This window comes from Crotalus tigris, unplaced genomic scaffold (assembly GCF_016545835.1).
Source record: "Crotalus tigris isolate CLP2741 ecotype Arizona unplaced genomic scaffold, ASM1654583v1 scf7180000023722.550826, whole genome shotgun sequence".
Classification (NCBI taxonomy): domain Eukaryota; kingdom Metazoa; phylum Chordata; class Lepidosauria; order Squamata; family Viperidae; genus Crotalus; species Crotalus tigris.
In genome coordinates, this window is record NW_024100140.1 from 23,097 (window position 1) to 46,681 (window position 23,585).

The following is a 23,585-nucleotide window of genomic DNA, read 5'->3' on the forward strand; positions in this document are numbered from 1 at the left end:
TCCAATTTATACCACCATATGCAAATTTATATAGAGCTATCCTTGTAGCATTCTTTCTTACCTTCCAAATTTGTCTTTTTTATTAAAATCCGCACCTGTGTTGAGCAGCAGATTAAGGCACTCCAAATTTCTGAAAATTAAGAGAGTTAATATCTGATTATATTTTTTAAAAGAGGATATGACCTTTGACTCTCAGACTTTAATTACTGAAATCTTTTTTTTATAAAATAGCACTATAAATTCTCTAATATTTTAAATTTCTTATGCATAATTACTTCTCCATGTGTTTATGCCAATAATGTTAAGAAGGTTATTTTTTTTTCTTTTCACCCAATTATGTCCAATTCTCAGAAGCTATCTAAAGCATCCCTACAGTTTCCTTGGCAAGGTTTTTCAGAAGTGGCTTGCCATTGCCTCCTTCTTAGAAATGAGAGAAACTGACTAGCCCAAGATATATAAATCCTCTAGTAGAACGTAATGTTTTGAGGATACTTCCAAAATTTAAAACTTTCTTAAACTACAAAAATACAAACCCTCCAGCTGCAGCTGCATGAAGGCAAGTCCTGCCAAAGTCATCTGAAGTATCTATTTCAAAGCCTATGAAAGAAGGATTTTGTGAAACTACTGATAAAATTCATCAACTTTATCAATTCGAAACAACATGCCATTAATACATCTTTTTAATGCTGTAACTGATTATTTATAGAAATATAGTATATCAATAGGATGCTTATTTCATATGGTTTTCATCTTAGTTTTGAGAAATCAATAATTTTATCTTTTACAATAGAATACTACATTATGGTCTAAAGTAATGTAGAAGAGATTATGAACATACAGTTCTGACTTTCATCTTCTTAGCAAAAGCCAGAAGATATTTTTTTTGTTTTTAAACTGAAATAGAAACATGATAAAAGACAAACTTGGAGAAAATAAAATCAGTAGTATATATATTTTACTTACATTGGAAATAATTCCCTTTTATCTCTTTCATATACCACTGAACTAATCAAAAATAAAATAATTATCTTTCCAACCTATTCTATTCAAAGTCTTGTACTTTATGAAATCAGGAAAGGTTCACGTTAATTTTTAGTGCAAGTCTCAATATGAAATTTCATTAAAGAGATATAAGATTTAAAACTTTATAAGAATTCTGAAGAATAAATGCTTACATCATACATTCACTACAATTAAAGGTGTAAATAGTTCAAACATTAAATGAAGAAAGTGTATCTGAATCTAATTTTAGTTCTAGGAATGAAAATAAAAATAATGCACAATAATACAGAAGGCAGGAGAATAGCAAATACTTTTTACTGTCTAAAAATGATACTTCAAACTAGAGCATTTTTTTCCTATACCACTGTCAAAAACTTGGTAGAAAGCAAATGGGAGTCTTACCTAGGCCACTCTATTCATCTCCAATTAATTAAATTAATAATACCGTAAATAAACTTACAATATTTGTTAAGTATCTATTAACACTCTTATTCCCTCTTCCCAACAAAAAAATAAAAATAAAAAGCTAACAATATTTATTTTATCTATAGTAGTTTTACTATGAAATTAAAACTATAATTATTTCTCTTACCTAGAAAAAAATAATTAAATTTAGTATAAACACTATCCATCAGTTTAATTGTGGATGGCATGCATAGTCATGAAAAGTAAGTACAACCCACTGAAATTTTTGACTTTCTCAGTAAATTTCAAAAAATAGATATTTGATCTTCATTTCAACAATATTGATAGATGAAGATATTATTACAATATCATGCACCATTTATATTTTGTAATTAATATATATATATATATATATATATATATATATATATATATATATATCTATATATAGAATTAGAAAATCAAGGAGTATACGAAATCCCATGCACCACTTGTCCCACCACATACATCGGACAAACCAACAGAAGAATAAGTGCACGCATTGAAGAACATAAGAACTCAGTCAAAAAAGAGGAACCAACATCTTCCCTGGTCCAACACCTTAAAGCCACAGGACACGAAATTGACTTTAAAAATACCAGAACCATTGCCAAAAGTGAACATTTTAATAACAGAATAACCAGAGAAGCCATCGAGATAGAAAAACGCCCACACAGCATGAACAAGCGAGATGATACCTCCCGCCTACCAGCCATTTGGAAACCCGCCCTTATTGACAAACGACTCACTAACACAAAAAAGGATACCAGACCCACACTCACAAAAACCACACAGGATGTCACCACCACACATCCACGCAAAAAGCAAAACCAAAGCCACACCGATGATGAGGCACGACCACAAACCAGAAACCGGACCACAGCTACATCATTAGCCACTTTAAACCCCTCCAATCCATACATGAAGCAAACTGACACCCTCCATGAAGATGAGGCACGACCACGAACGCGAAGCCAAAAAATAAGCAAGGCAGCCAAATCTCAAACCCCTCTGCAACTCAAGACTAAACCTGAGCACAACCAAACAGAAACACTCCCAGCCAATCAGAGCACAGCCAAGCCCCTAACCAATCAGAACACACTCCACCCAATCAGAACACAGCCAAGCTCCCACCCAATCAGTTCATACCCCCACTGGCAGTTAAAAGGAAGAAACAGCTAAGACCACACATTGCTGCTCGAAGCATGAAGCTGAAAACACCAGTCTGAAGATGACGAATGGGACTTCGTCGAAACGTCGCCAGACACTTCCAATTTTACGCGGGAGAACACCCAAACCCAAAGCAACCTACATAACAAAATACCGCGAAAACCTCAGATATATATATAGATATAATATGTTTTCTGAGGTTTTTCGGGGTATTTGTATATAGAGTCTTGGTTGTTCGGGTTTTCTAACCCGCGCTAAAAATTGGAAGTGTCTGGCAACGTTCGACGAAGTCACATTCGTCATCTTGCAGGCTGGTGATTTTTAGCTTCTTGCTTTGAGCAAGCAATGTGTGGCTTTTAGCTGTTTCTCTTTTAACTGCCAGTGAGGGATGAAACTGATTGGATTGGAGCTGGCTGTGTTCTGATGGGCGAGGTGTGTTCGAATGGTTAGGGGCTTTGGCTGCTGCTCTGATGGCGGGAGTGTCTGTTTGGTTGCGCTCAGGTAGTCTGAGTTGCAGAGGGGTTTAAGATTTGGGTTAGGGAGTGTTGTCAATCAGGGCGGGTTTCCAAATGGCTGGTAGGCGGGAGGTATCATCTCGCTTGTTCATGCTGTGTGGGCGTTTTTCTATCTCGCTGGCTTCTCTGATTATTCTGTTATTAAAATGTTCACTTTTGGCAATGGTTCTGGTATTTTTAAAGTCAATTTCGTGTCCTGTGGCTTTAAGGTGTTGGACCAGGGGAGATGTTGGTTCCTCTTTTTTGACTGAGTTCTTATGTTCTTCAATGCGTGCACTTATTCTTCTGTTGGTTTGTCCGATGTATGTGGTGGGACAAGTGGTGCATGGGATTTCGTATACTCCTTGATTTTCTAATTCAATTTTATCTTTGGGGTTTCTAAGGATGGGGGATATTTTTCTGTTTGTGCAGAATGCTGTTTTGATGTTGTGTTTATGAAGGATCTTACTGATTCTGTCTGTGGTGCCTTTTATGTATGGGAGGAGGGCTTTGCCGTTTTCTTGTTTTTTGTCTTGGATTTTGGTGGGGGTTTCTTTTTGGATTAGGTTGTAATCTTATTTCTATGGAATCCATTGGATGTTAGTACATTGGTGAGAGTGTGTAGTTCGGGTTTTAGGTGTTGTTCGTCAGCTAAGCGTTTTGTTCTGGAGATGAGTGTCTTGGCTACAGAGTTGATCTGTGCTGGGTGGTGGTGTGAGAGAGCGTGCAGATAGCGGTTTGTGTGTGTTTTCTTCTGGTAGATGGTGTGTCCTAGGGAGCCATTGGATTTCTTGTAGACTAAGACATCCAGGAAGGGAAGTTGGTTGTTAGCTTCTGTTTCCATGGTGAACTGTATTTTGGGGTGTAGGCTGTTGAGGTGTGTGAGGAAGTTGTCCAGTTTTTCTTTCCCATGTGGCCAGATTATGAAGGTGTCATCTACGTATCTGAGCCAGAGTTTGGGTTTGTGATCCGATTTTTCTAGCGCTTGGGTTTCAAAGTGTTCCATATAGAGGTTTGCAATGACAGGTGAGAGGGGTGATCCCATGGGTGCTCCTTCTGTTGTTTGTATTTTTGTCCGTTATAGATGAAAGTATGTGTTGGAAGGCAGTGGCTGGTCAGATCTAAGATGTGTTTGGGGGGGTATATTTGTTTTGAATAGCTGTCAAGGCTCTTTGATAGGCACTTGGGTGAAGAGGGATATGACATCGAAGCTCACTAGTAGGTCGCTGGGCTGTAAGCTTTGTTTCTTTATGATCTCTATTAAACTGGATGAGTTATTTACGTGTGAGGTGATGGATTCGCATAGGGCTGTAGTTGTTTGGCGAGAAATTTGGCTAGGTTGTTGTAGAGGTGAGCCTATGGAGCTGACTATAGGTCTGAGTGGGGTTCCTTCTTTGTGTATCTTGGGGAGACCATAGAGTTTGGGGCATCTGGATGATTTCTCTCTAGGAATGATTCTTTGCTGGATCTCTTCGCTAATGGGGGAGGCTTTTATTTTGGATCTGGTGGTTTTTTCCAGGTAGGTGGTGGGATCTGTATTTAGGGGTTTGTATGTGGAGTCTTGGAGTAGGTTGGTTAATTTGGTTTGGTAGTCAGATGTGTTCATAACCACCGTGGCGTTGCCCTTGTCTGCTGGTAGGATTATTATGCTGGTGTCTTCTTTCAGGTTACGTAGTGCTGTCTGTTCCTCTTTGGGTAAGTTGCTTTTGGGTGGCTTGCTGGTGCAGAGGATGTTGGTGATTTTGAGTCTGATTTTGTTAGCGTCATCGGGGTTGATTTTGGTCAGGCTGGTTTCAACTTCACATATAATGGTTTCAGTGGGGATGTGTTTGGGAGCGACTGCAAAGTTGAATCCTTTGGAAAGGACATTGGTTTCGGCTTTGGTGAGGATCCTATCTGAGATGTTATGCACTGTTTGTTTCATGTGTGGCTGTGAGGGAGGAGGGGTTTGTTTCTGGCGTTCTTGTAGTCTTCGGAGTTTGTTGGTGTGTGTATCTGTCTTGAGGGTGGTCTGTGTTTCGGCTCTCCAGACGGCGAGTTGTTTGGATTTGTCCCAAAGTGCGGGGTGGATCTTGTTGCTGAGTTTGAGGTGGAGTGTGAGGAGATCTTTGTTAATTCGGTCTAGGAGGAATCTTTTTGTGTGAAGTTCATTTCTGATTAGGGCCAATTCTGTTCTTTTCAGGATCCGTTTGGTGGCTGCAGAGTTGGAGTGGAATTTCAGTTGGAAACATGTGGGGATTAGATTTTGATCTCGGCAGTTACGTAGGAATGCGAGGTCACATAAAATGGAAGCTCTTTGGACTTCAAGTTTTTCATAGGTCCTGGTCAGATGGTGGATTTCCTCCCCGTAGAGGTTCGATATTTGTTTTCTGAGGTTTTCGCGGGTATTTGTATATAGGTCTTTGGTTGTTCGGGTTTTCTCCCGCGTAAAATTGGAAGTGTCTTGGCAACGTTTCGACGAAGTCACATTCGTCATCTTCAGGCTGGTGTTTTTAGCTTCTTGCTTTGAGCAGCAATGTGTGGTTTTAGCTGTTTCTTCCTTTTAACTGCCAGTGAGGGTATGAACTGATTGGATGGGAGCTTGGCTGTGTTCTGATTGGGTGGAGGTGTGTTCTGAATGGTTAGGGGCTTGGCTGTGCTCTGATTGGCTGGGGGAGTGTTCTGTTTGGTTGTGCTCAGGTTAATCTGAGTTGCAGAGGGGTTTAAGATTTTGGGGTTAGGGAGTCGTTTGTCAATAAGGGCAGGTTTCCAAATGGCTGGTAGGCGGGAGGTATCATCTCGCTTGTTCATGCTGTGTGGGCGTTTTTCTATCTCGATGGCTTCTCTGATTATTCTGTTATTAAAATGTTCACTTTTGGCAATGGTTCTGGTATTTTTAAAGTCAATTTCGTGTCCTGTGGCTTTAAGGTGTTGGACCAGGGAAGATGTTGGTTCCTCTTTTTTGACTGAGTTCTTATGTTCTTCAATGCGTGCACTTATTCTTCTGTTGGTTTGTCCGATGTATGTGGTGGGACAAGTGGTGCATGGGATTTCGTATACTCCTTGATTTTCTAATTCAATTTTATCTTTGGGGTTTCTAAGGATGGTGGATATTTTTCTGTTTGTGCAGAATGCTGTTTTGATGTTGTGTTTATGGAGGATCTTACTGATTCTGTCTGTGGTGCCTTTTATGTATGGGAGGAGGGCTTTGCCGTTTTCTTGTTCTTCGATGTCATATCCCTCTTCACCCAAGTGCCTATCAAAGAAGCCTTGACAGCTATTCAAAACAAATATAACCCCCCCAAACACATCTTAGATCTGACCAACCACTGCCTATCCAACACATACTTCATCTATAACGGACAAAAAATACAAACAAACAGAAGGAGCACCCATGGGATCACCCCTCTCACCTGTCATTGCCAACCTCTACATGGAACACTTTGAAACCCAAGCTCTAGAAAAATCGGATCACAAACCCAAACTCTGGCTCAGATATGTAGACGACACCTTCATAATCTGGCCACATGGGAAAGAAAAACTGGACAACTTCCTCACACACCTCAACAGCCTACACCCCAAAATACAGTTCACCATGGAAACAGAAGCTAACAACCAACTTCCCTTCCTGGATGTCTTAGTCTACAAGAAATCCAATGGCTCCCTAGGACACACCATCTACCAGAAGAAAACACACACAAACCGCTATCTGCACGCTCTCTCACACCACCACCCAGCACAGATCAACTCTGTAGCCAAGACACTCATCTCCAGAACAAAACGCTTAGCTGACGAACAACACCTAAAACCCGAACTACACACTCTCACCAATGTACTAACATCCAATGGATTCCATAGAAATAAGATTACAAACCTAATCCAAAAAGAAACCCCCACTAAAATCCAAGACAAAGAACAAGAAAACGGCAAAGCCCTCCTCCCATACATAAAAGGCACCACAGACAGAATCAGTAAGATCCTCCATAAACACAACATCAAAACAGCATTCTGCACAAACAGAAAAATATCCACCATCCTTAGAAACCCCAAAGATAAAATTGAATTAGAAAATCAAGGAGTATACGAAATCCCATGCACCACTTGTCCCACCACATACATCGGACAAACCAACAGAAGAATAAGTGCACGCATTGAAGAACATAAGAACTCAGTCAAAAAAGAGGAACCAACATCTTCCCTGGTCCAACACCTTAAAGCCACAGGACACGAAATTGACTTTAAAAATACCAGAACCATTGCCAAAAGTGAACATTTTAATAACAGAATAATCAGAGAAGCCATCGAGATAGAAAAACGCCCACACAGCATGAACAAGCGAGATGATACCTCCCGCCTACCAGCCATTTGGAAACCTGCCCTTATTGACAAACGACTCCCTAACCCCAAAATCTTAAACCCCTCTGCAACTCAGACTAACCTGAGCACAACCAAACAGAACACTCCCCCAGCCAATCAGAGCACAGCCAAGCCCCTAACCATTCAGAACACACCTCCACCCAATCAGAACACAGCCAAGCTCCCATCCAATCAGTTCATACCCTCACTGGCAGTTAAAAGGAAGAAACAGCTAAAACCACACATTGCTGCTCAAAGCAAGAAGCTAAAATCACCAGCCTGAAGATGACGAATGTGACTTCGTCGAAACGTTGCCAAGACACTTCCAATTTTATGCGGGAGAAAACCCGAACAACCAAAGACCTATATACAAATACCCGCGAAAACCTCAGAAAACAAATATCGAACCTCTACGGGGAGGAAATCCACCATCTGACCAGGACCTATGAAAAACTTGAAGTCCAAAGAGCTTCCATTTTATGTGACCTCGCATTCCTACGTAACTGCCGAGATCAAAATCTAATCCCCACATGTTTCCAACTGAAATTCCACTCCAACTCTGCAGCCACCAAAGGATCCTGAAAAGAACAGAATTGGCCCTAATCAGAAATGAACTTCACACAAAAAGATTCCTCCTAGACCGAATTAACAAAGATCTCCTCACACTCCACCTCAAACTCAGCAACAAGATCCACCCCGCACTTTGGGACAAATCCAAACAACTCGCCGTCTGGAGAGCCGAAACACAGACCACCCTCAAGACAGATACACACACCAACAAACTCCGAAGACTACAAGAACGCCAGAAACAAACCCCTCCTCCCTCACAGCCACACATGAAACAAACAGTGCATAACATCTCAGATAGGATCCTCACCAAAGCCGAAACCAATGTCCTTTCCAAAGGATTCAACTTTGCAGTCGCTCCCAAACACATCCCCACTGAAACCATTATATGTGAAGTTGAAACCAGCCTGACCAAAATCAACCCCGATGACGCTAACAAAATCAGACTCAAAATCACCAACATCCTCTGCACCAGCAAGCCACCCAAAAGCAACTTACCCAAAGAGGAACAGACAGCACTACGTAACCTGAAAGAAGACACCAGCATAATAATCCTACCAGCAGACAAGGGCAACGCCACGGTGGTTATGAACACATCTGACTACCAAACCAAATTAACCAACCTACTCCAAGACTCCACATACAAACCCCTAAATACAGATCCCACCACCTACCTGGAAAAAACCACCAGAACCAAGATAAAAGCCTCCCCCATTAGCGAAGAGATCCAGCAAAGAATCATTCCCAGAGAGAAATCATCCAGATGCCCTAAACTCTATGGTCTCCCCAAGATACACAAAGAAGGAACCCCACTCAGACCTATAGTCAGCTCCATAGGCTCACCTCTACAAAACCTAGCCAAATTTCTCGCCAAACAACTACAGCCCTATGCAGAATCCATCACCTCACACGTAAAAAACTCATTCCAGTTTATAGAGATCATAAAGAAACAAAGCTTACAGCCCAGCGACCTACTAGTGAGCTTCGATGTCATATCCCTCTTCACCCAAGTGCCTATCAAAGAAGCCTTGACAGCTATTCAAAACAAATATAACCCCCCCAAACACATCTTAGATCTGACCAACCACTGCCTATCCAACACATACTTCATCTATAATGGACAAAAATACAAACAAACAGAAGGAGCACCCATGGGATCACCCCTCTCACCTGTCATTGCCAACCTCTACATGGAACACTTTGAAACCCAAGCTCTAGAAAAATCGGATCACAAACCCAAACTCTGGCTCAGATACGTAGACGACACCTTCATAATCTGGCCACATGGGAAAGAAAAACTGGACAACTTCCTCACACACCTCAACAGCCTACACCCCAAAATACAGTTCACCATGGAAACAGAAGCTAACAACCAACTTCCCTTCCTGGATGTCTTAGTCTACAAGAAATCCAATGGCTCCCTAGGACACACCATCTACCAGAAGAAAACACACACAAAACCGCTATCTGCACGCTCTCTCACACCACCACCCAGCACAGATCAACTCTGTAGCCAAGACACTCATCTCCAGAACAAAACGCTTAGCTGACGAACAACACCTAAAACCCGAATACACACTCTCACCAATGTACTAACATCCAATGGATTCCATAGAAATAAGATTACAAACCTAATCCAAAAAGAAACCCCCACTAAAATCCAAGACAAAGAACAAGAAAACGGCAAAGCCCTCCTCCCATACATAAAAGGCACCACAGACAGAATCAGTAAGATCCTCCATAAACACAACATCAAAACAGCATTCTGCACAAACAGAAAAATATCCACCATCCTTAGAAACCCCAAAGATAAAATTGAATTAGAAAATCAAGGAGTATACGAAATCCCATGCACCACTTGTCCCACCACATACATCGGACAAACCAACAGAAGAATAAGTGCACGCATTGAAGAACATAAGAACTCAGTCAAAAAAGAGGAACCAACATCTTCCCTGGTCCAACACCTTAAAGCCACAGGACACGAAATTGACTTTAAAAATACCAGAACCATTGCCAAAAGTGAACATTTTAATAACAGAATAATCAGAGAAGCCATCGAGATAGAAAAACGCCCACACAGCATGAACAAGCGAGATGATACCTCCCGCCTACCAGCCATTTGGAAACCTGCCCTTATTGACAAACGACTCCCTAACCCCAAAATCTTAAACCCCTCTGCAACTCAGACTAACCTGAGCACAACCAAACAGAACACTCCCCCAGCCAATCAGAGCACAGCCAAGCCCCTAACCATTCAGAACACACCTCCACCCAATCAGAACACAGCCAAGCTCCCATCCAATCAGTTCATACCCTCACTGGCAGTTAAAAGGAAGAAACAGCTAAGACCACACATTGCTGCTCAAAGCACGAAGCTGAAAACACCAGCCTGAAGATGACGAATGGGACTTCGTCGAAACGTCGCCAAGACACTTCCAATTTTACGCGGGAGAAAACCAGAACAACCAAAGACCTACATATATATATATATATATATATATATATATATATATATATATATATATATATATATATATATATATTTACCTTGAATGTGCACCCTGTCAGCTCAAATTGTTAGGCAGTTGTTATAACCTCTAAGCCCAACCCCCTGTGGCTTAGAGGTTATAACAACTGCCTAACATGCAGATAAGCCCAGGTTCGAATCTCAGAAGAGTAAGTCTGGCTGAAGAGAGTTAAAGGAACTCGAAATAGCTATACCAGTTCTCTTTATTCTTTGTTAGCAACCTAAATATATATATATATGAATATATGAATATATATATATATATGAATATACGAATATATATATATATATATATATATATATATATATATATATATATATATATGAATATATGAATATTAAAAACAAAACATATACATATGAATATATGAATATTAAAAACAAAACGGTGATTCCTGGGTAAACTCATGTTAAACAATAAAATATATGAACACCAGGAAGTTACAAACTATAAAAAGTTTTAATAGAATAAAACCAGAATAAAACCAAGCCTTTCGCTGGCTTCTGCCAGCATCATCAGGGTAGCGTCCAGTCAATGGGAGAAGCTATTTATAAATGTGGTGCTCTTTGCGCCCGGCTTCTTGACCTCGTCATGGGTCCCAGCCAATCCACCTGCGTTTTGATCGTAGTTTCTGTATTGCAAGCTGTAATTTCCTCACTTTCCCTGCTTGTGCCGATACCGCAGCTCTTCCTACCTTCTTTGTATGACTGTAAGTCAGGGGGACTCTTTAATTCTACGTAGTTAAATGTGCACTGTCTGTGTTTATGTTGTTTATTCTCCTCATCTTCCCTCTTAGTACTCCCTATTTCCATTCTCCTCCCCCTGTTTCTCTGTTTATGATCCTTCTTCACAACTACATCCTCATTGTTCGTCTCCGTAGCCCAGGATTTCATTGTGTTTGTATCATCCTGTTTCCCGATCCTTCATATCACTTGCACGCCGTGTTGCTGATAACTATTGCAAGCTAGCATTCCTGCATAATTGTATCAAGGAAAATCTCCCACCCAGGTCGTTGAGGAGGAAACTCGTTGTTGACTCTGCTGAGTGTCGTCAGGCACTCCAGCGGTTCCAACATCGAACCATGCGAGCACTCCTAAACTATCTACATAGATGTATTGATGGCTTGATGAGGAACATTCAGAATCATCAAGAATGTTGCCAGAGGATACTCGTGAGTCGGCATTTCTTCATGCTAGACCAACATATCCACTCTATGGCTAGGATTACAAGCCAACGAGCGACGGAGAAATTTCAATGGCTACAATCCCTCAGAAAGACTGGTGTATAATCTGTCCAATAAGACATTGACTCAGCCCCAACTTGCCCTCCTACAACGAGATGCGGGATATAATCTCAGGGATGCCCATCCCTTGGACTTCGTTGCGGCTCTAGAACTGGCCATACACTGCATTGGAGTAGGAGAGGAGACCAGAAACGCCATCAGATAACAGGTCACAGGTCTGGTTATGAATCATAGGGACCACCAAACCTTATCTAAGAAAGAAGTAGAGGCTTTAAATCAGCTCAAAAAGGATGACATCATCCTTATAATGCCAGCAGATAAGGGGAGGGCCACTGTCATTATGGACAAGGCGCAATACATTGGTAAAGCATTGTGCCTGCTCAACGATACTACAGCCTATAGAGTGGTAGACGGTGACCCCATGACGGCCCTTAAAAACCATGCTAATAAATTACTTAACAACCTCAAATGTAGCAAGAGGCTTGATGATGTCACTCTTAAAAAGCTGCGCCCTAGTGACACCACAATGGCCAGATTCTATGGCCTTCCTAAGGTCCACAAGGAGGGTGTCCCCCTTCACCCTATTGTGGCATTTAGGGACACTCCGACCTCAGCCCTTGCCAAATGGCTGAGTAATCGCATCAGTCATCTGGTTGAAGGTGGTTCTACTACCGTGAAATCTGCTGAGGAATTCCTTGACAGGATCAGGTCTTTGAGGATAGAGGATGATGAAGTGATGGTATCTTTTGATGTCGTCTCCCTCTTCACCTCTATCCCACAAGATCTGGCCATCAAGACAATAAAAGACCTTCCTGAGAAAAAGGGTTCAGGTCATCAGCAGGACCACCTTCAGCCTCAGGACCTTATAAATCTATTAGAAGTATGTCTAAAAACATACTTCACATTCCGGGGAACTACCTTTGAGCAGGTTAAGGGCACTCTCATGGGGTCACTGATCTCCAGCATCATAGCGGAGGCAGTGTTGCAGCAATTGGAGCACGTAGCAATGACCCAGTGTTATCCTAAATTCTAGGCTCGCTACGTGGATGATACATTTGTCATCATCAAGAGGAGCCAAAAAGCTGGCTTTGTGGGCATACTTAACTCTGTGTGCGTGGATTTGCAGTTTACGGAAGAAGAAGAGCACCAGGGTGAGTTGGCATTTCTTGATGTCCTGGTCCATTGCCAACCTAATGGAACCCTGAGGACCAGGGTCTACCGCAAGTCCACGCACACAGATAGAATTCTGCACTATGACAGCAACCATCCAGTGGCCCACAAGGCCAGCTGCATTAGAACACTTTTCAAGAGAGTAGGCTCCCACTGCAACACTGCTAAGGCTAGGATGGAAGAAAAGAAGCACCTTTTTAAGGTGTGCAGGCACAATGGTTACCCCATGAAGTTCATCAGGCGCCATGGACTACCATCCAGACCCCCCCTCCCCATCAGGTCTCAAATAGAAGAACATACATCACAGAGACTTCGCATTATTCTCCCTTACATTAGCAACGTCTGAGAAGCCACGGCTAGGCTACTGGCACCCTATGACGTGAGGGTGGCATATAACCCCAACCAGACGTTGCGATCTAAGGTGATGAGATTGAAAGACCCACTCCCCACCATAGAAAAGTCCAATGTCATTTACAGGATCAACTGTGAAAGTTGCTCTGCCAATTATGTGGGGGAGACCTCCAAACGTGTCAAAACTAGAATTCACGAGCATAAGTTGGCGGTAAGGAGAGGCGACCAATATTCCCAAATCGGAGCACATATGCTAGAATCTGGGCATAGGTTTGATTTTAATAACGTGCAGGTGATGGCCAGTGACAACACGAAGGGGGGCCGGCTCCTTAAAGAAGCGTGGCTCTCCAACGAAGAATCCATCAACCGACATGTGGACCTATGCCCAGCACATGTAACATTAAGAGCATGGGCAATGCGTGACCGTCCCTCCAGAGGAAAACAATGTAACATTACGTGCCTTCAGCAAAGAGGATTGACGGAGGAAATGAGCCTTGGAAATGCCCGGATAGGGAATAATCAGCAGCTGAGTAACTCTCCATCTGCTGAAACATATGCCCATCTCCCATGGGCACAGGAGTGTATTGACAACCAAAAGCCAACTGCCGATGAATCGAGGGTCTCCCCAGGAACAGCGAGGAGTTTGACAAAGAAGCGATCTTGTACAGACCCCGGACTATTAAACAATCATGATTGGAATGTCACGTGTAACTCCACCGGCGATCCTGCAACTAACTCCACTCATGACATTTCCCTATTGAGCTGCTCTCGCCTTGGGAATGCAGGAGAACTACGGGGAGATGGGGAGGCTGTTTGTTATAATCTTAGAGCCTCCACACACTCCCACAGACATTTGAGAGGAACGACCCCTCACAGGAATGAACAAGGAGATGCAAGTCATGATCGCAAGGGCCCCACCTCTCTCCCTTTAAGGAGGATTGCACACCCCCAAGTAATGAGTGAATGTATAAACAACAGTGAGGGGACAGCCCCCTCGGGAGAAGGGGTTAACAATCAACTTGTGGGTGCCACGAATTCCAGAGAGGATGTTAAAATCACCCCCGTTGAAGAGAAAATGGAAAGGGGAGTTAACAAAGTGATATGAAGGATCGGGAAATAGGATGATACAAACACAATGAAATCCTGGGCTACGGAGACGAACAATGAGGATATAGTTGTGAAGGAGGATCATAAAGAGAGAAACGGGGAGGAGAATGGAAATAGGGAGTATAAGAGGGAGGATGAGGAGAATAAACAACATAAACACAGGCAGTGCACATTTAACTGCGTAGAATTAAAGAGTCCCCCCGACTTACAGTCATACAAAGAAGGGAGGAAGAGCTGCGGTATCGGCACAAGCAAGGAAAGTGAGGAAATTACATCTTGCAATACAGAAACTATGATCAAAACGCAGGTGGATTGGCTGGGACCCATGATGAGGTCAAGAAGCCGGGCGCAAAGAGCACCACATTTATAAATAGCTTCTCCCGTCGACTGGATGCTACCCTGATGATGCTGGCAGAAGCCAGCGAAAGGCTTGGTTTTATTCTATTAAAACTTTTTATAGTTTTGTAACTTCCTGGTGTTCGTATATTTTATTGTTTATTGTATGTGTGTGTGTATGTGTGTGTGTGTGTGTATACACACACACACACACACACACACACACACACACACACACACATATATATATATATATGGAAAATATACAGGTAGTCCTCGACTTACAACTGAGTCCAAAATTTCCATTAAGTAAGGCAGTTTTTAAATGAATTTTGCCTTATATTATGACCTTTCTTGCCACAGTTAAATGAATAATATCAAGGTTATTAAGTGAATGTGACTTCTGCATTGACTTTGCTTGTTATAAGGCTGAAAAAGATGATCACATGATCCTGGGGCACTACCATCATCATAAATACATGCTAGTTACCAAGCATCCAAATTTTGATCTGTAACCATGGGGATGCTGCAATGGTTGTAAGTGTAAAAAACAGTTATGTCACTTTCAGAGCCATTGTAACTTCAAATGATTGTTAAGTCAAACAGTACATTTCTACATATATCATTATCAAATATTCTACATATATCATTATTCAAATATCTAAAATTAGAATCAGGCACACTAAATCAAGTTCAAATAATTAGAACATTGCCAGAGAGGATATGAGAGAAATGTGTTTTGTTTAAACTTCAAACATTTTCTTTTATTTGTTCTTTGTTGTTGAAGTTATCACCATATTTAGATTGAAATAGCTCTTTAAGAGCTTCAGAAAGAAGATTATAGATGCCCAGAAGTCTGAAAAGGAATTCTAAAATATTGACAAATCTTTTAATCATCATTCTACTACTTAGCTTATCCTAAAGGGAAAATTACAAATAATTGGCTATATGCCCAGGCCAGCCATCCCTGCAAGTGTAGCCCAAAGCAGAATGCAAGATGCTGAATAACATCACATGACTCACAGGTAGTTCTCATAAGTACTAATATCAAAGTACATGAGGCTATCATTAGAAGAAGCTACACAAGTTAGATACATGTCAGGTGTGTAAGAAAGGGAGCTCTTTGCTTTCTGGGGAAAAGAATTGAGCAAGACTAATATTTGTAATAGTAGTAAAGTTGGAAGGGACCTTGGAGGTCATCTAGTCCAACCCCCTGCTCAGGCAGGAAATCCTACACCATTTCGGACAAATGGCTGTCCAGTCTCCTCTTAAAAACTTCCAGTGTTGGAGCATTTACTGCTTCTGGAGGCAGGCTGTTCCACTGATTAATTGTTCTCACTGTCAGGAAGTTTCTCCTTAGTTCTAGGTTGCTTCTCTCTTTGATTAGTTTCCACCTGTTGCTTCTTGTCCTGCCTTCAGGTGCTTTGGAAAATAGCTTAATTCCCTCTTCTTTATGAGATATTGGAATACTGCTATCATGTCCCCCCTTGTCCTTCTCTTCCTTAAACTAGACATACCCAATTCTAGCAACCGTTCCTTATATGTTTTAGCCTCCAGTCCCCTAATCATCTTTGTTGCTCTTCTCTGTACTCTTTCTACATCGTGGTGACCAAAACTGGATGCAGTATTCCAAGTGTGGCCTTATCAAGACATTGAAGAGTGATATTAATACTTCCCGTGATCTTGATTCTATCCCTCTGTCAATGCAGCCTAGCACTGTGGCCTTTTTGGCAGCTGCAGCACACTGCTGGCTCATATTTAGGTGATTGTGTACTAGGACTCCGAGGTCCCTCTCACAGTTACTACTTTTGAGCATGGTGCCACCTATGCTGTACTTGTGCATTTGGTTTTTCTTGCCTAAATGTAGAACCTTGCTTTTTTCACCATTGAATTTCATTTTGTTAGTTAGTGCCCAGTGTTCAAGTCTGTCCAGATCCTTCTGTATCTGAAGCCTGTCTTCTGGAGTGTTGGCTATTCCTGCCAGCTTGGTGTCGTCTGCAAATTTGATGAGTTTCCCATCTATCCCTTCATCCAAATCGTTGATGAAGATGTTGAAGAGTACTGGGCCCATAACAGAGCCCTGGGGCACCCCACTACACACTTCCCTCCATATAGATGTAATTCCATTGAGGACCACTCGCTGAGTACGGCCGGTCAGCCAGCTACGGATCCATCTGGTGGTGATTCTGTCTACCCCACATTTTTCTATCTTATCAAGTAATAGGTTGTGATCAACTTTATCAAATGCCTTACTGAAGTCCAAGTAAATTATGTCCACAGCATTCTCTGATCCACTAATTTTGTCACTTGGTCAAAGAATGCAATAAGATTTGTCTGGCATGATCTATTTTTGACAAACCCATGTTGGCTTTTAGTAATGACTTTGTTTGCCTCTATGTGTTCGTTGATTCGTTGTTTGATTATCTTTTCCAGGATCTTCCCAGGTATTGAGGTCAGGCTGATAGGTCTGTAATTTCCTGGATCCATTTTTTTTTCCTTTTTTGAGGATGGGAACTACATCAGCTCTTTTCCAGTTCTCTGGTAGTTCCCCTGTGTTCCAGGATCTTTGAAAAATATAGTTCAGTGGTTCCGATATTACATCTGCCAGTTCCTTGAGAACTCTGGGGTGTAATCCATCTGGTCCTGGTGATTTGAACTCCTCTAGGCTTGACAGGTGCTCACTTACCATTTTCTTGCCTATCTTAACTTGTGTTTCTATTTTGTTTTTTATGGCACTATTTTTGATAGGTTGGTCTGTTTTTTCCCTTTGTGTAAAGACAGATGCAAAAAACGAGTTAAATAGTCCTGCTTTCTCCCTGTTGCTTGTCACCTTCTTACCACTTCCACCCACTAATGGACCAATCATTTCCTTCACTTTTTTCTTGTTTTTTACATGTTGAAAGAAGCTTTTTTTGTTATTTTTGACTTTGGTCGCAAGCCTTAGTTCATTTTGAGCCTTGGCTTTCTTCACTTCATTTTTGAAGGCTCGGGCTATTTGCTGATATTCTGACTTAGTTATGTTCCCCTCTTTCCATTTTCTATACTTGTCCTTTTTATCTTTCAATTTGTCAGAGAGTTCTTTATGCAGCTATGCTGGTTTCTTTCGAGAGCTGTTGTTTTTCCTCTTTGTTGGTATTGTGCTAAACTGTGCTTTTATTATCTCATTTTTCAAAATTTACCAAGCTTCTTGAGTTGTTTTCTCCTTGAGGATTCTCATCCATGGAATCTTTCCCAAGCCCTCTCTAAGTTTATTGAAATTTGCTCTCTTGAAGTCCAAGACTCTAGTTTGACTGTGTTCTATTGCTTGTGCTTCTATAATGTTGAATTCTAATATTGCATGATCACTTCCTCCCAGGGTTCCTATGGCTTCAACACCTTCTATCATTTCATCTCTGTTAGTGAGAATTAGATCCAACATGGCTAATCCCCTAGTTCCCTTCTCTACTTTTTGGGAGACAAAGTTGTCTGCTAGGTTTGCCAGGAACCTGTTTGATCTTCCACTTGGTGCGGAGTTTGTCTCCCAGTTGATGTTAGGGTAGTTAAAGTCCCCCATTACTATTGTGATGTGCTACCTACATACCTTAGTTAGCTGACTAGCAAAAAGTTCATCTATTTCCTCTGTTTGGTTGGGTGGTCTGTAGTATACACCTATGGCAATGTTATTTCCCCCCCCCCTTTTATATTGACCCAAATGCATTCAAGACAGTTTTTATCATTGTTGTGCTCTATTTCTGTACAGATGTAGTTATTTCTTATGGAGAGAGCAACTCCACCTCCTCTTTTATTTGGTCTGTTTCTTTTAAATAATTTAAATCCCTCTAGCTGTGTGTTCCATGTGTGGGTTTCATCCCACCATGTTTCCATAATGGCAACAATATTGTATCTGCCCTCATTAACCTGAATTTCTAGTTCACCCTGTTTGCTATTCATACTCTGTGCATTGGTGTATAAACATTTGAGTCTTTTGTGCGTGGCCCTGTGTTTCCTTTCTACATAACCTGTGTGGTGCCTGAGTTCCCCTATTGTCTTACCACCTATTTGGTTAGTGCAGTTTGTGTGGCACTCGCTATTAGAGGCTTCATTTTGCTTGATAGCAAGGTTGGTATTCTTGTCCACACACACATCTATGCTACATGCACTGATAGCCCTATAATTTTTAAATTGCCAGGGACAGGGTTGTTCCGTATCAATTAACTCCCTGTCCCCGCTGTTTAGTTTAAATTTCCCTCCAGAAAATCTGTGAATTTATAGCCGAGTAACTCAGTCCCTTTTTTTTGATGGATGCAAACCATCTCTTTTGTACATCTTTTGATTGGACCAGCTACTGACATTGTGACTAATATATCCAAAGCCTTCCCCTTTACACCACTCCTTTAGCCACATATTGAATTGTGCTATGCACTGGCCTTTTCCATTTTGCTCCTTATACACTGGTAAAACCTCTGAGAAAGTAAGCCTACAGCCTATTCTGCTAAGTTCCTTCCCCAAGCTCTGGAAATCGTTCTGCACAGAGAGTACATCTTTTTGGGACAGATCGTTGCTCATGAACATCTGAACATCATGGTCATTGCAGGATTTCATGAGCAATGCGCTCTGGACAGGCAAGATAATGATAAAAGCAGTGTTTGGAAAAGCAAATATGGTATTTCATCAGAAGAACCTGACACCAGCCTTAAAGTCTGGTGATGGAAATCTTATGATTTGGGGCTGCTTTCCTGCATTAGAGTGTGGGAGCTCACCATTACAGAATCCTCTATAAATTCCTTATTGTACCAGAAGCTGCTTGAGGATAATCAGGAGACTGAAGTTTAATCTAAAGTGGGCCTTGTTACATCACCATTATCTTAAATATTCCAGTAAATTCACCCGGAATTCCTTAAAAAAGAAATAAATGGTTCTGGAATGGCTAAGTCAAAGCCTGGATCTAAATCCCATTCAGATGCTATGGATGATTTGAAACACATTATGCTTTCAAGAAACTCCTCAAACATTGCCCAACCAAAAAACTTCTGCATGAAAGAGTGAGAAAAGAATCCTCCCAGTTAATCTCAGAATTTGGGAGACAGATATAAGAAATGCCTACTTAAGACTTTTTGATTGCAAAGCCATTTTTTTCATAGGTCTTTTTGTTCAATTACAGGTAGTCCTTGAGTTACAAACATAATGGAGCCTGCCCATTCCATTCATAACTCAAGGGCTGATAGGAGTGAATCTCATACATTGAATGCAATCACTCTCTGCTTTCGCCCACGCATTCACTAATCAAATGCATGGCTCATTAATTGCACATGAGGTATCTCACGGTAGGGAAGGCCATGGAGGCTTAGTGATAGAACAGGCCACCTGCTTCAGACTACTCAAGGTCCCCCCTGACCAATGAGATACTTCATGCTCCCCACAATTGCTTCCCCCCCATCCTGTCGCACTGGGTCACTTACCTTGCAAAGATCTAGGGAGCTGCTCCTCTTCAAGCTATCTCCTTTCTAGCCTCTTTGTCGCGGCGCTGAAAAGCTTCCACTTTCGGCGCCCAAGTGTTTGCAGACACTTTGAAGCAGTGAAATCTCTGCCTCAAAATGTCTGCTCAGCTTGCAAACACTTTGGGCGCCAAAACTGGAAGCTTCTCAGTGCTGTAATCTTGCATGACTTCAGCCATGAGATTACAGCGCTGAGAACCTTCCAGTCTCCAGTTTCCTCTTCCTTCAGAGCAGTGGTTCTCAACCTTTTTAATGCCGTGACCCCAATCGGTCGTAAGTCAAGGACTACCCAACTGGTCATAAGTTAAGGACTACCAAACCGGTCGTAAGTCAAGGACTTTCCCTGCCCAGGAGCGCCGCACATGTGTGGTGCTGCCCCCTGCACTAGCCAAGGCGTAGCTGGCAAGCAGCAGAGATGGCGCAGGCCGACCACCAGATGGCCAGATGAGCCACCAGCTGGCCCAGCCCAAGGGAGGTAAGGCACCCACCAGGCCCCATGTGCGCCAGCAACCCTCCCTGCACCCGCCGGCCTCCCACCCCTGGCCCTCTTTTACTTACATTTTTAGTAGTTGCTCAGCAGGGAGGGGTAGAAACTTCCAGACAGCTCGCCTTCGCTGCAGACAACTTGCAGCACCGTTTGCAGAATGGGACTTTTGGCGGGCTCAGCAGGGCAGAGATAGCCTGGACAATTCCTATTAGCTTTTGAAAGCCAATAGAATTAGACTCTATTCAAGAGAGTCTATTCTATTGGCTTTCAAAAGCCAATAGAATAAAAGTAAGTAGCACAGCTAAGGAAAAGGGGGAAAAATGGCAGACTGCGTTGTTTGGTGACCCCGTGAAATGGTTGTTCAACCCCAAATGGGGTCCTGACCCACAGGTTGAGAACCGCTGCTCCAGAGGAAAAGCCTTTGCTGCCAAAAACGGAGGTTCACATTGATGCATGCTTCACTCCGGGACTCCGTTTTCAACAGCAAAGGTTTTTCCCTCAAGCCCTTTGCCAATGAAAATAGAGCTCCTGGAGGGAGTGTGCATCATGGAGGCCAGGGGCAACACGTGCATCATTCTGGTGCTACCTTTTCGGCAGAAAAGGCTTTTCCTCAAGGCCTTTGCAGTCGAAAACATGTGATATGCACATCACTCCCAGTCTCCGTTTTCGCCAATGAAGACTTCCTGAAGGCCTCTGCCGCTGAGAACAGAGCCCTAGGTGGAAGTGCGTGTTGTCCCTGGTCTCCTTTTCACCAGCAGAGGCCTTTCCTGAAGGCTTTGCAAATGGAGCGAAGACTTCAATGTTTTAGGCCTTCCCTCCATTTGCAAAGCCTTTTGCCGCAGATCTCATCCAGGCCTCCCATTTGCAAAGAACAGTGGCCTAAAGTGCCATGAGATCACACAAGATCAGTAGCATGATATCTTACGCTAGTGATCTCACTTGATCTTGCGGTACTTTAGGCCTCCATTCCTTGTGAATGCACCGAAGGCTTGAAGCAGCAAAACAAACTAAGAAAGTGAAGGCTCTATAGATCTTCACAAGGTGAGTATCCACTGGCCTAGTGCCTATGGAGACCTGATGGGGAGGGGGGAAGAAATAGCCAGGCTTAATGTTGCAGTGCCTCTGTGGCCGTTTGTAAGGATGAACGACTGCTGTGGCACTGCAACATTCGTAATTTTGGGACTTGTTCATAACCACTAGAGGGCACTTATAATGTAACTTCGAACATTGACTAAGGGAACATTTGTAATTCGGGGATTACCTGTACATCATATATACTGTCTGTTGATAAAAATGCCTATGTATACATATGTTAAAAAAGGAAAAAACTGTACACAAGGTGTGCTTTCTCTGTCATGACTGTATGGTTTAAGGTAGTGTAAAGCTGCAAATTATTTGAGAATATCTCTTTCCTTCTTCTGATTGAAGGGTGAAGGGCTTTCCTTGAGGGGCTTTAATCAGGCTGTCTCCTGCCGTTGCCTCACCTTCCCAGCAGTCTTATCACAGCAAAAGCATAGCAAGACAGCTGACCTCTGCCTTCAGTTTGAGTATACATATACTATGTCTAACAAGAAACCTGACCTCTGAATTCCTGTCACTTCCAGAGGCAAAGTCAACTGAGCCACTTTCACATTCCGTTCCCAATTCTGAATTGGAATTTAAGTACATGCCTGTGAATTTCTGCTCAATGGCTGCACTGACTGTCTGGCAAGTAAAAAGGCAAACCAAACCTTTGACCTTTCCTATAGGTCAAGCTGCTGAACTGAAACCTTGTTTATGCACTACACAGAATGCTCCTCTAGGTTTAGGACACAGCAGGAATTCTCTAGTTCCTGCACTGCATTTTAGATATACAACAAAAGATTAGAGACATGTTTCTGTCTCTGGTAGAGTACAGTAGAAATCTGTACCAGCAAATATATGGCCAGCAAGACCAAGCAGATTTATCAGCTTTTATTTTAGACACTTTTTCCAAATATCAGGATTGCAAAACAGAAATGAACAATGTTTTGTAATCCAGATTGAAAGGCACTTTTGTTATTTTTTGAAATAAATGAAATTTTAACTTTGGGATTTGATTATTATAATTGTTTATTATTATAGAAGTACTGTGTATTATGGTAATTCTGGAAAAAAAGATTAATGTTTTTTTATATTTGTATCTGTACCAAATAAAATGCTTTCTAAATTTCCTACCCCCTTTATCAGACTTATCAGACGTACACTGATCAGGAGGCAACAGTGAGAATGTTCTTTGGCATGACAGATTGGTTCAGGATCAGTAAGGGAGCTAGACAGGGATGTATTTTATCACTATTTTTGTTCAATCTGTATGCTGAAGTGATCATGCAGAATTTAGACCTGGAAGATTGGAGGAAGAACCACAAATAATTTGAGGTATGCAGATGACACAATGCTATTGACTGAAAATAAAAAGATCTGGAAAAAATGAAGATCTGGAAAATCAAGGATGAAAGTGAAGAGGTAGGACTGGGTATTAACTTTAGGAAAACAAAGATAATGATGACAGCTGCAGCTGGATATGAGTTGCTTAAAATCAGCAGGGAGGAAGTTGAATTAGTTCAAAAATTTACTTTCCTTGGATCAAAAATTGTTCAAGATAACAGTTCTATAAGGAAACTATTTTAATGCTGAATTTAATAACAGCAGCAAGACTATTGGTGGGTCAGTATTGGAAAAAAGATTCTCTGCCTTCTTTGGAAGAATGGGTGTTCAAGGTTTCTAACTTAGCAGAAATGGCTAAAATTTCTGCTTACTTAAAGGACAATTCACAAAAGAGATATGTTTCTGTATGGAGAAAATGGATAGAATATATTCAGAAGAAGTATGGAACAACAAAGTTTCATTTATTTA

General features: G+C 41.8%; 1 protein-coding gene across 5 annotated transcripts in view; it reads right to left on the reverse strand.

The window, feature by feature from the left end:
* The window catches only part of ANKRD28 (ankyrin repeat domain 28), a 98,904-nt gene that overhangs the window by 22,049 nt on the left and 53,270 nt on the right, over positions 1-23,585 (reverse strand). For all 5 annotated transcript variants that reach the window (XM_039321224.1, XM_039321223.1, XM_039321222.1 and 2 more), the window contains exons 12-13: positions 534-597; positions 62-130 (exon numbers count right to left, since the gene is read on the reverse strand). In XM_039321224.1, coding sequence (XP_039177158.1) covers positions 62-130; positions 534-597 — 133 coding nt within the window. The remainder of the gene's footprint in view (positions 1-61; positions 131-533; positions 598-23,585) is intronic.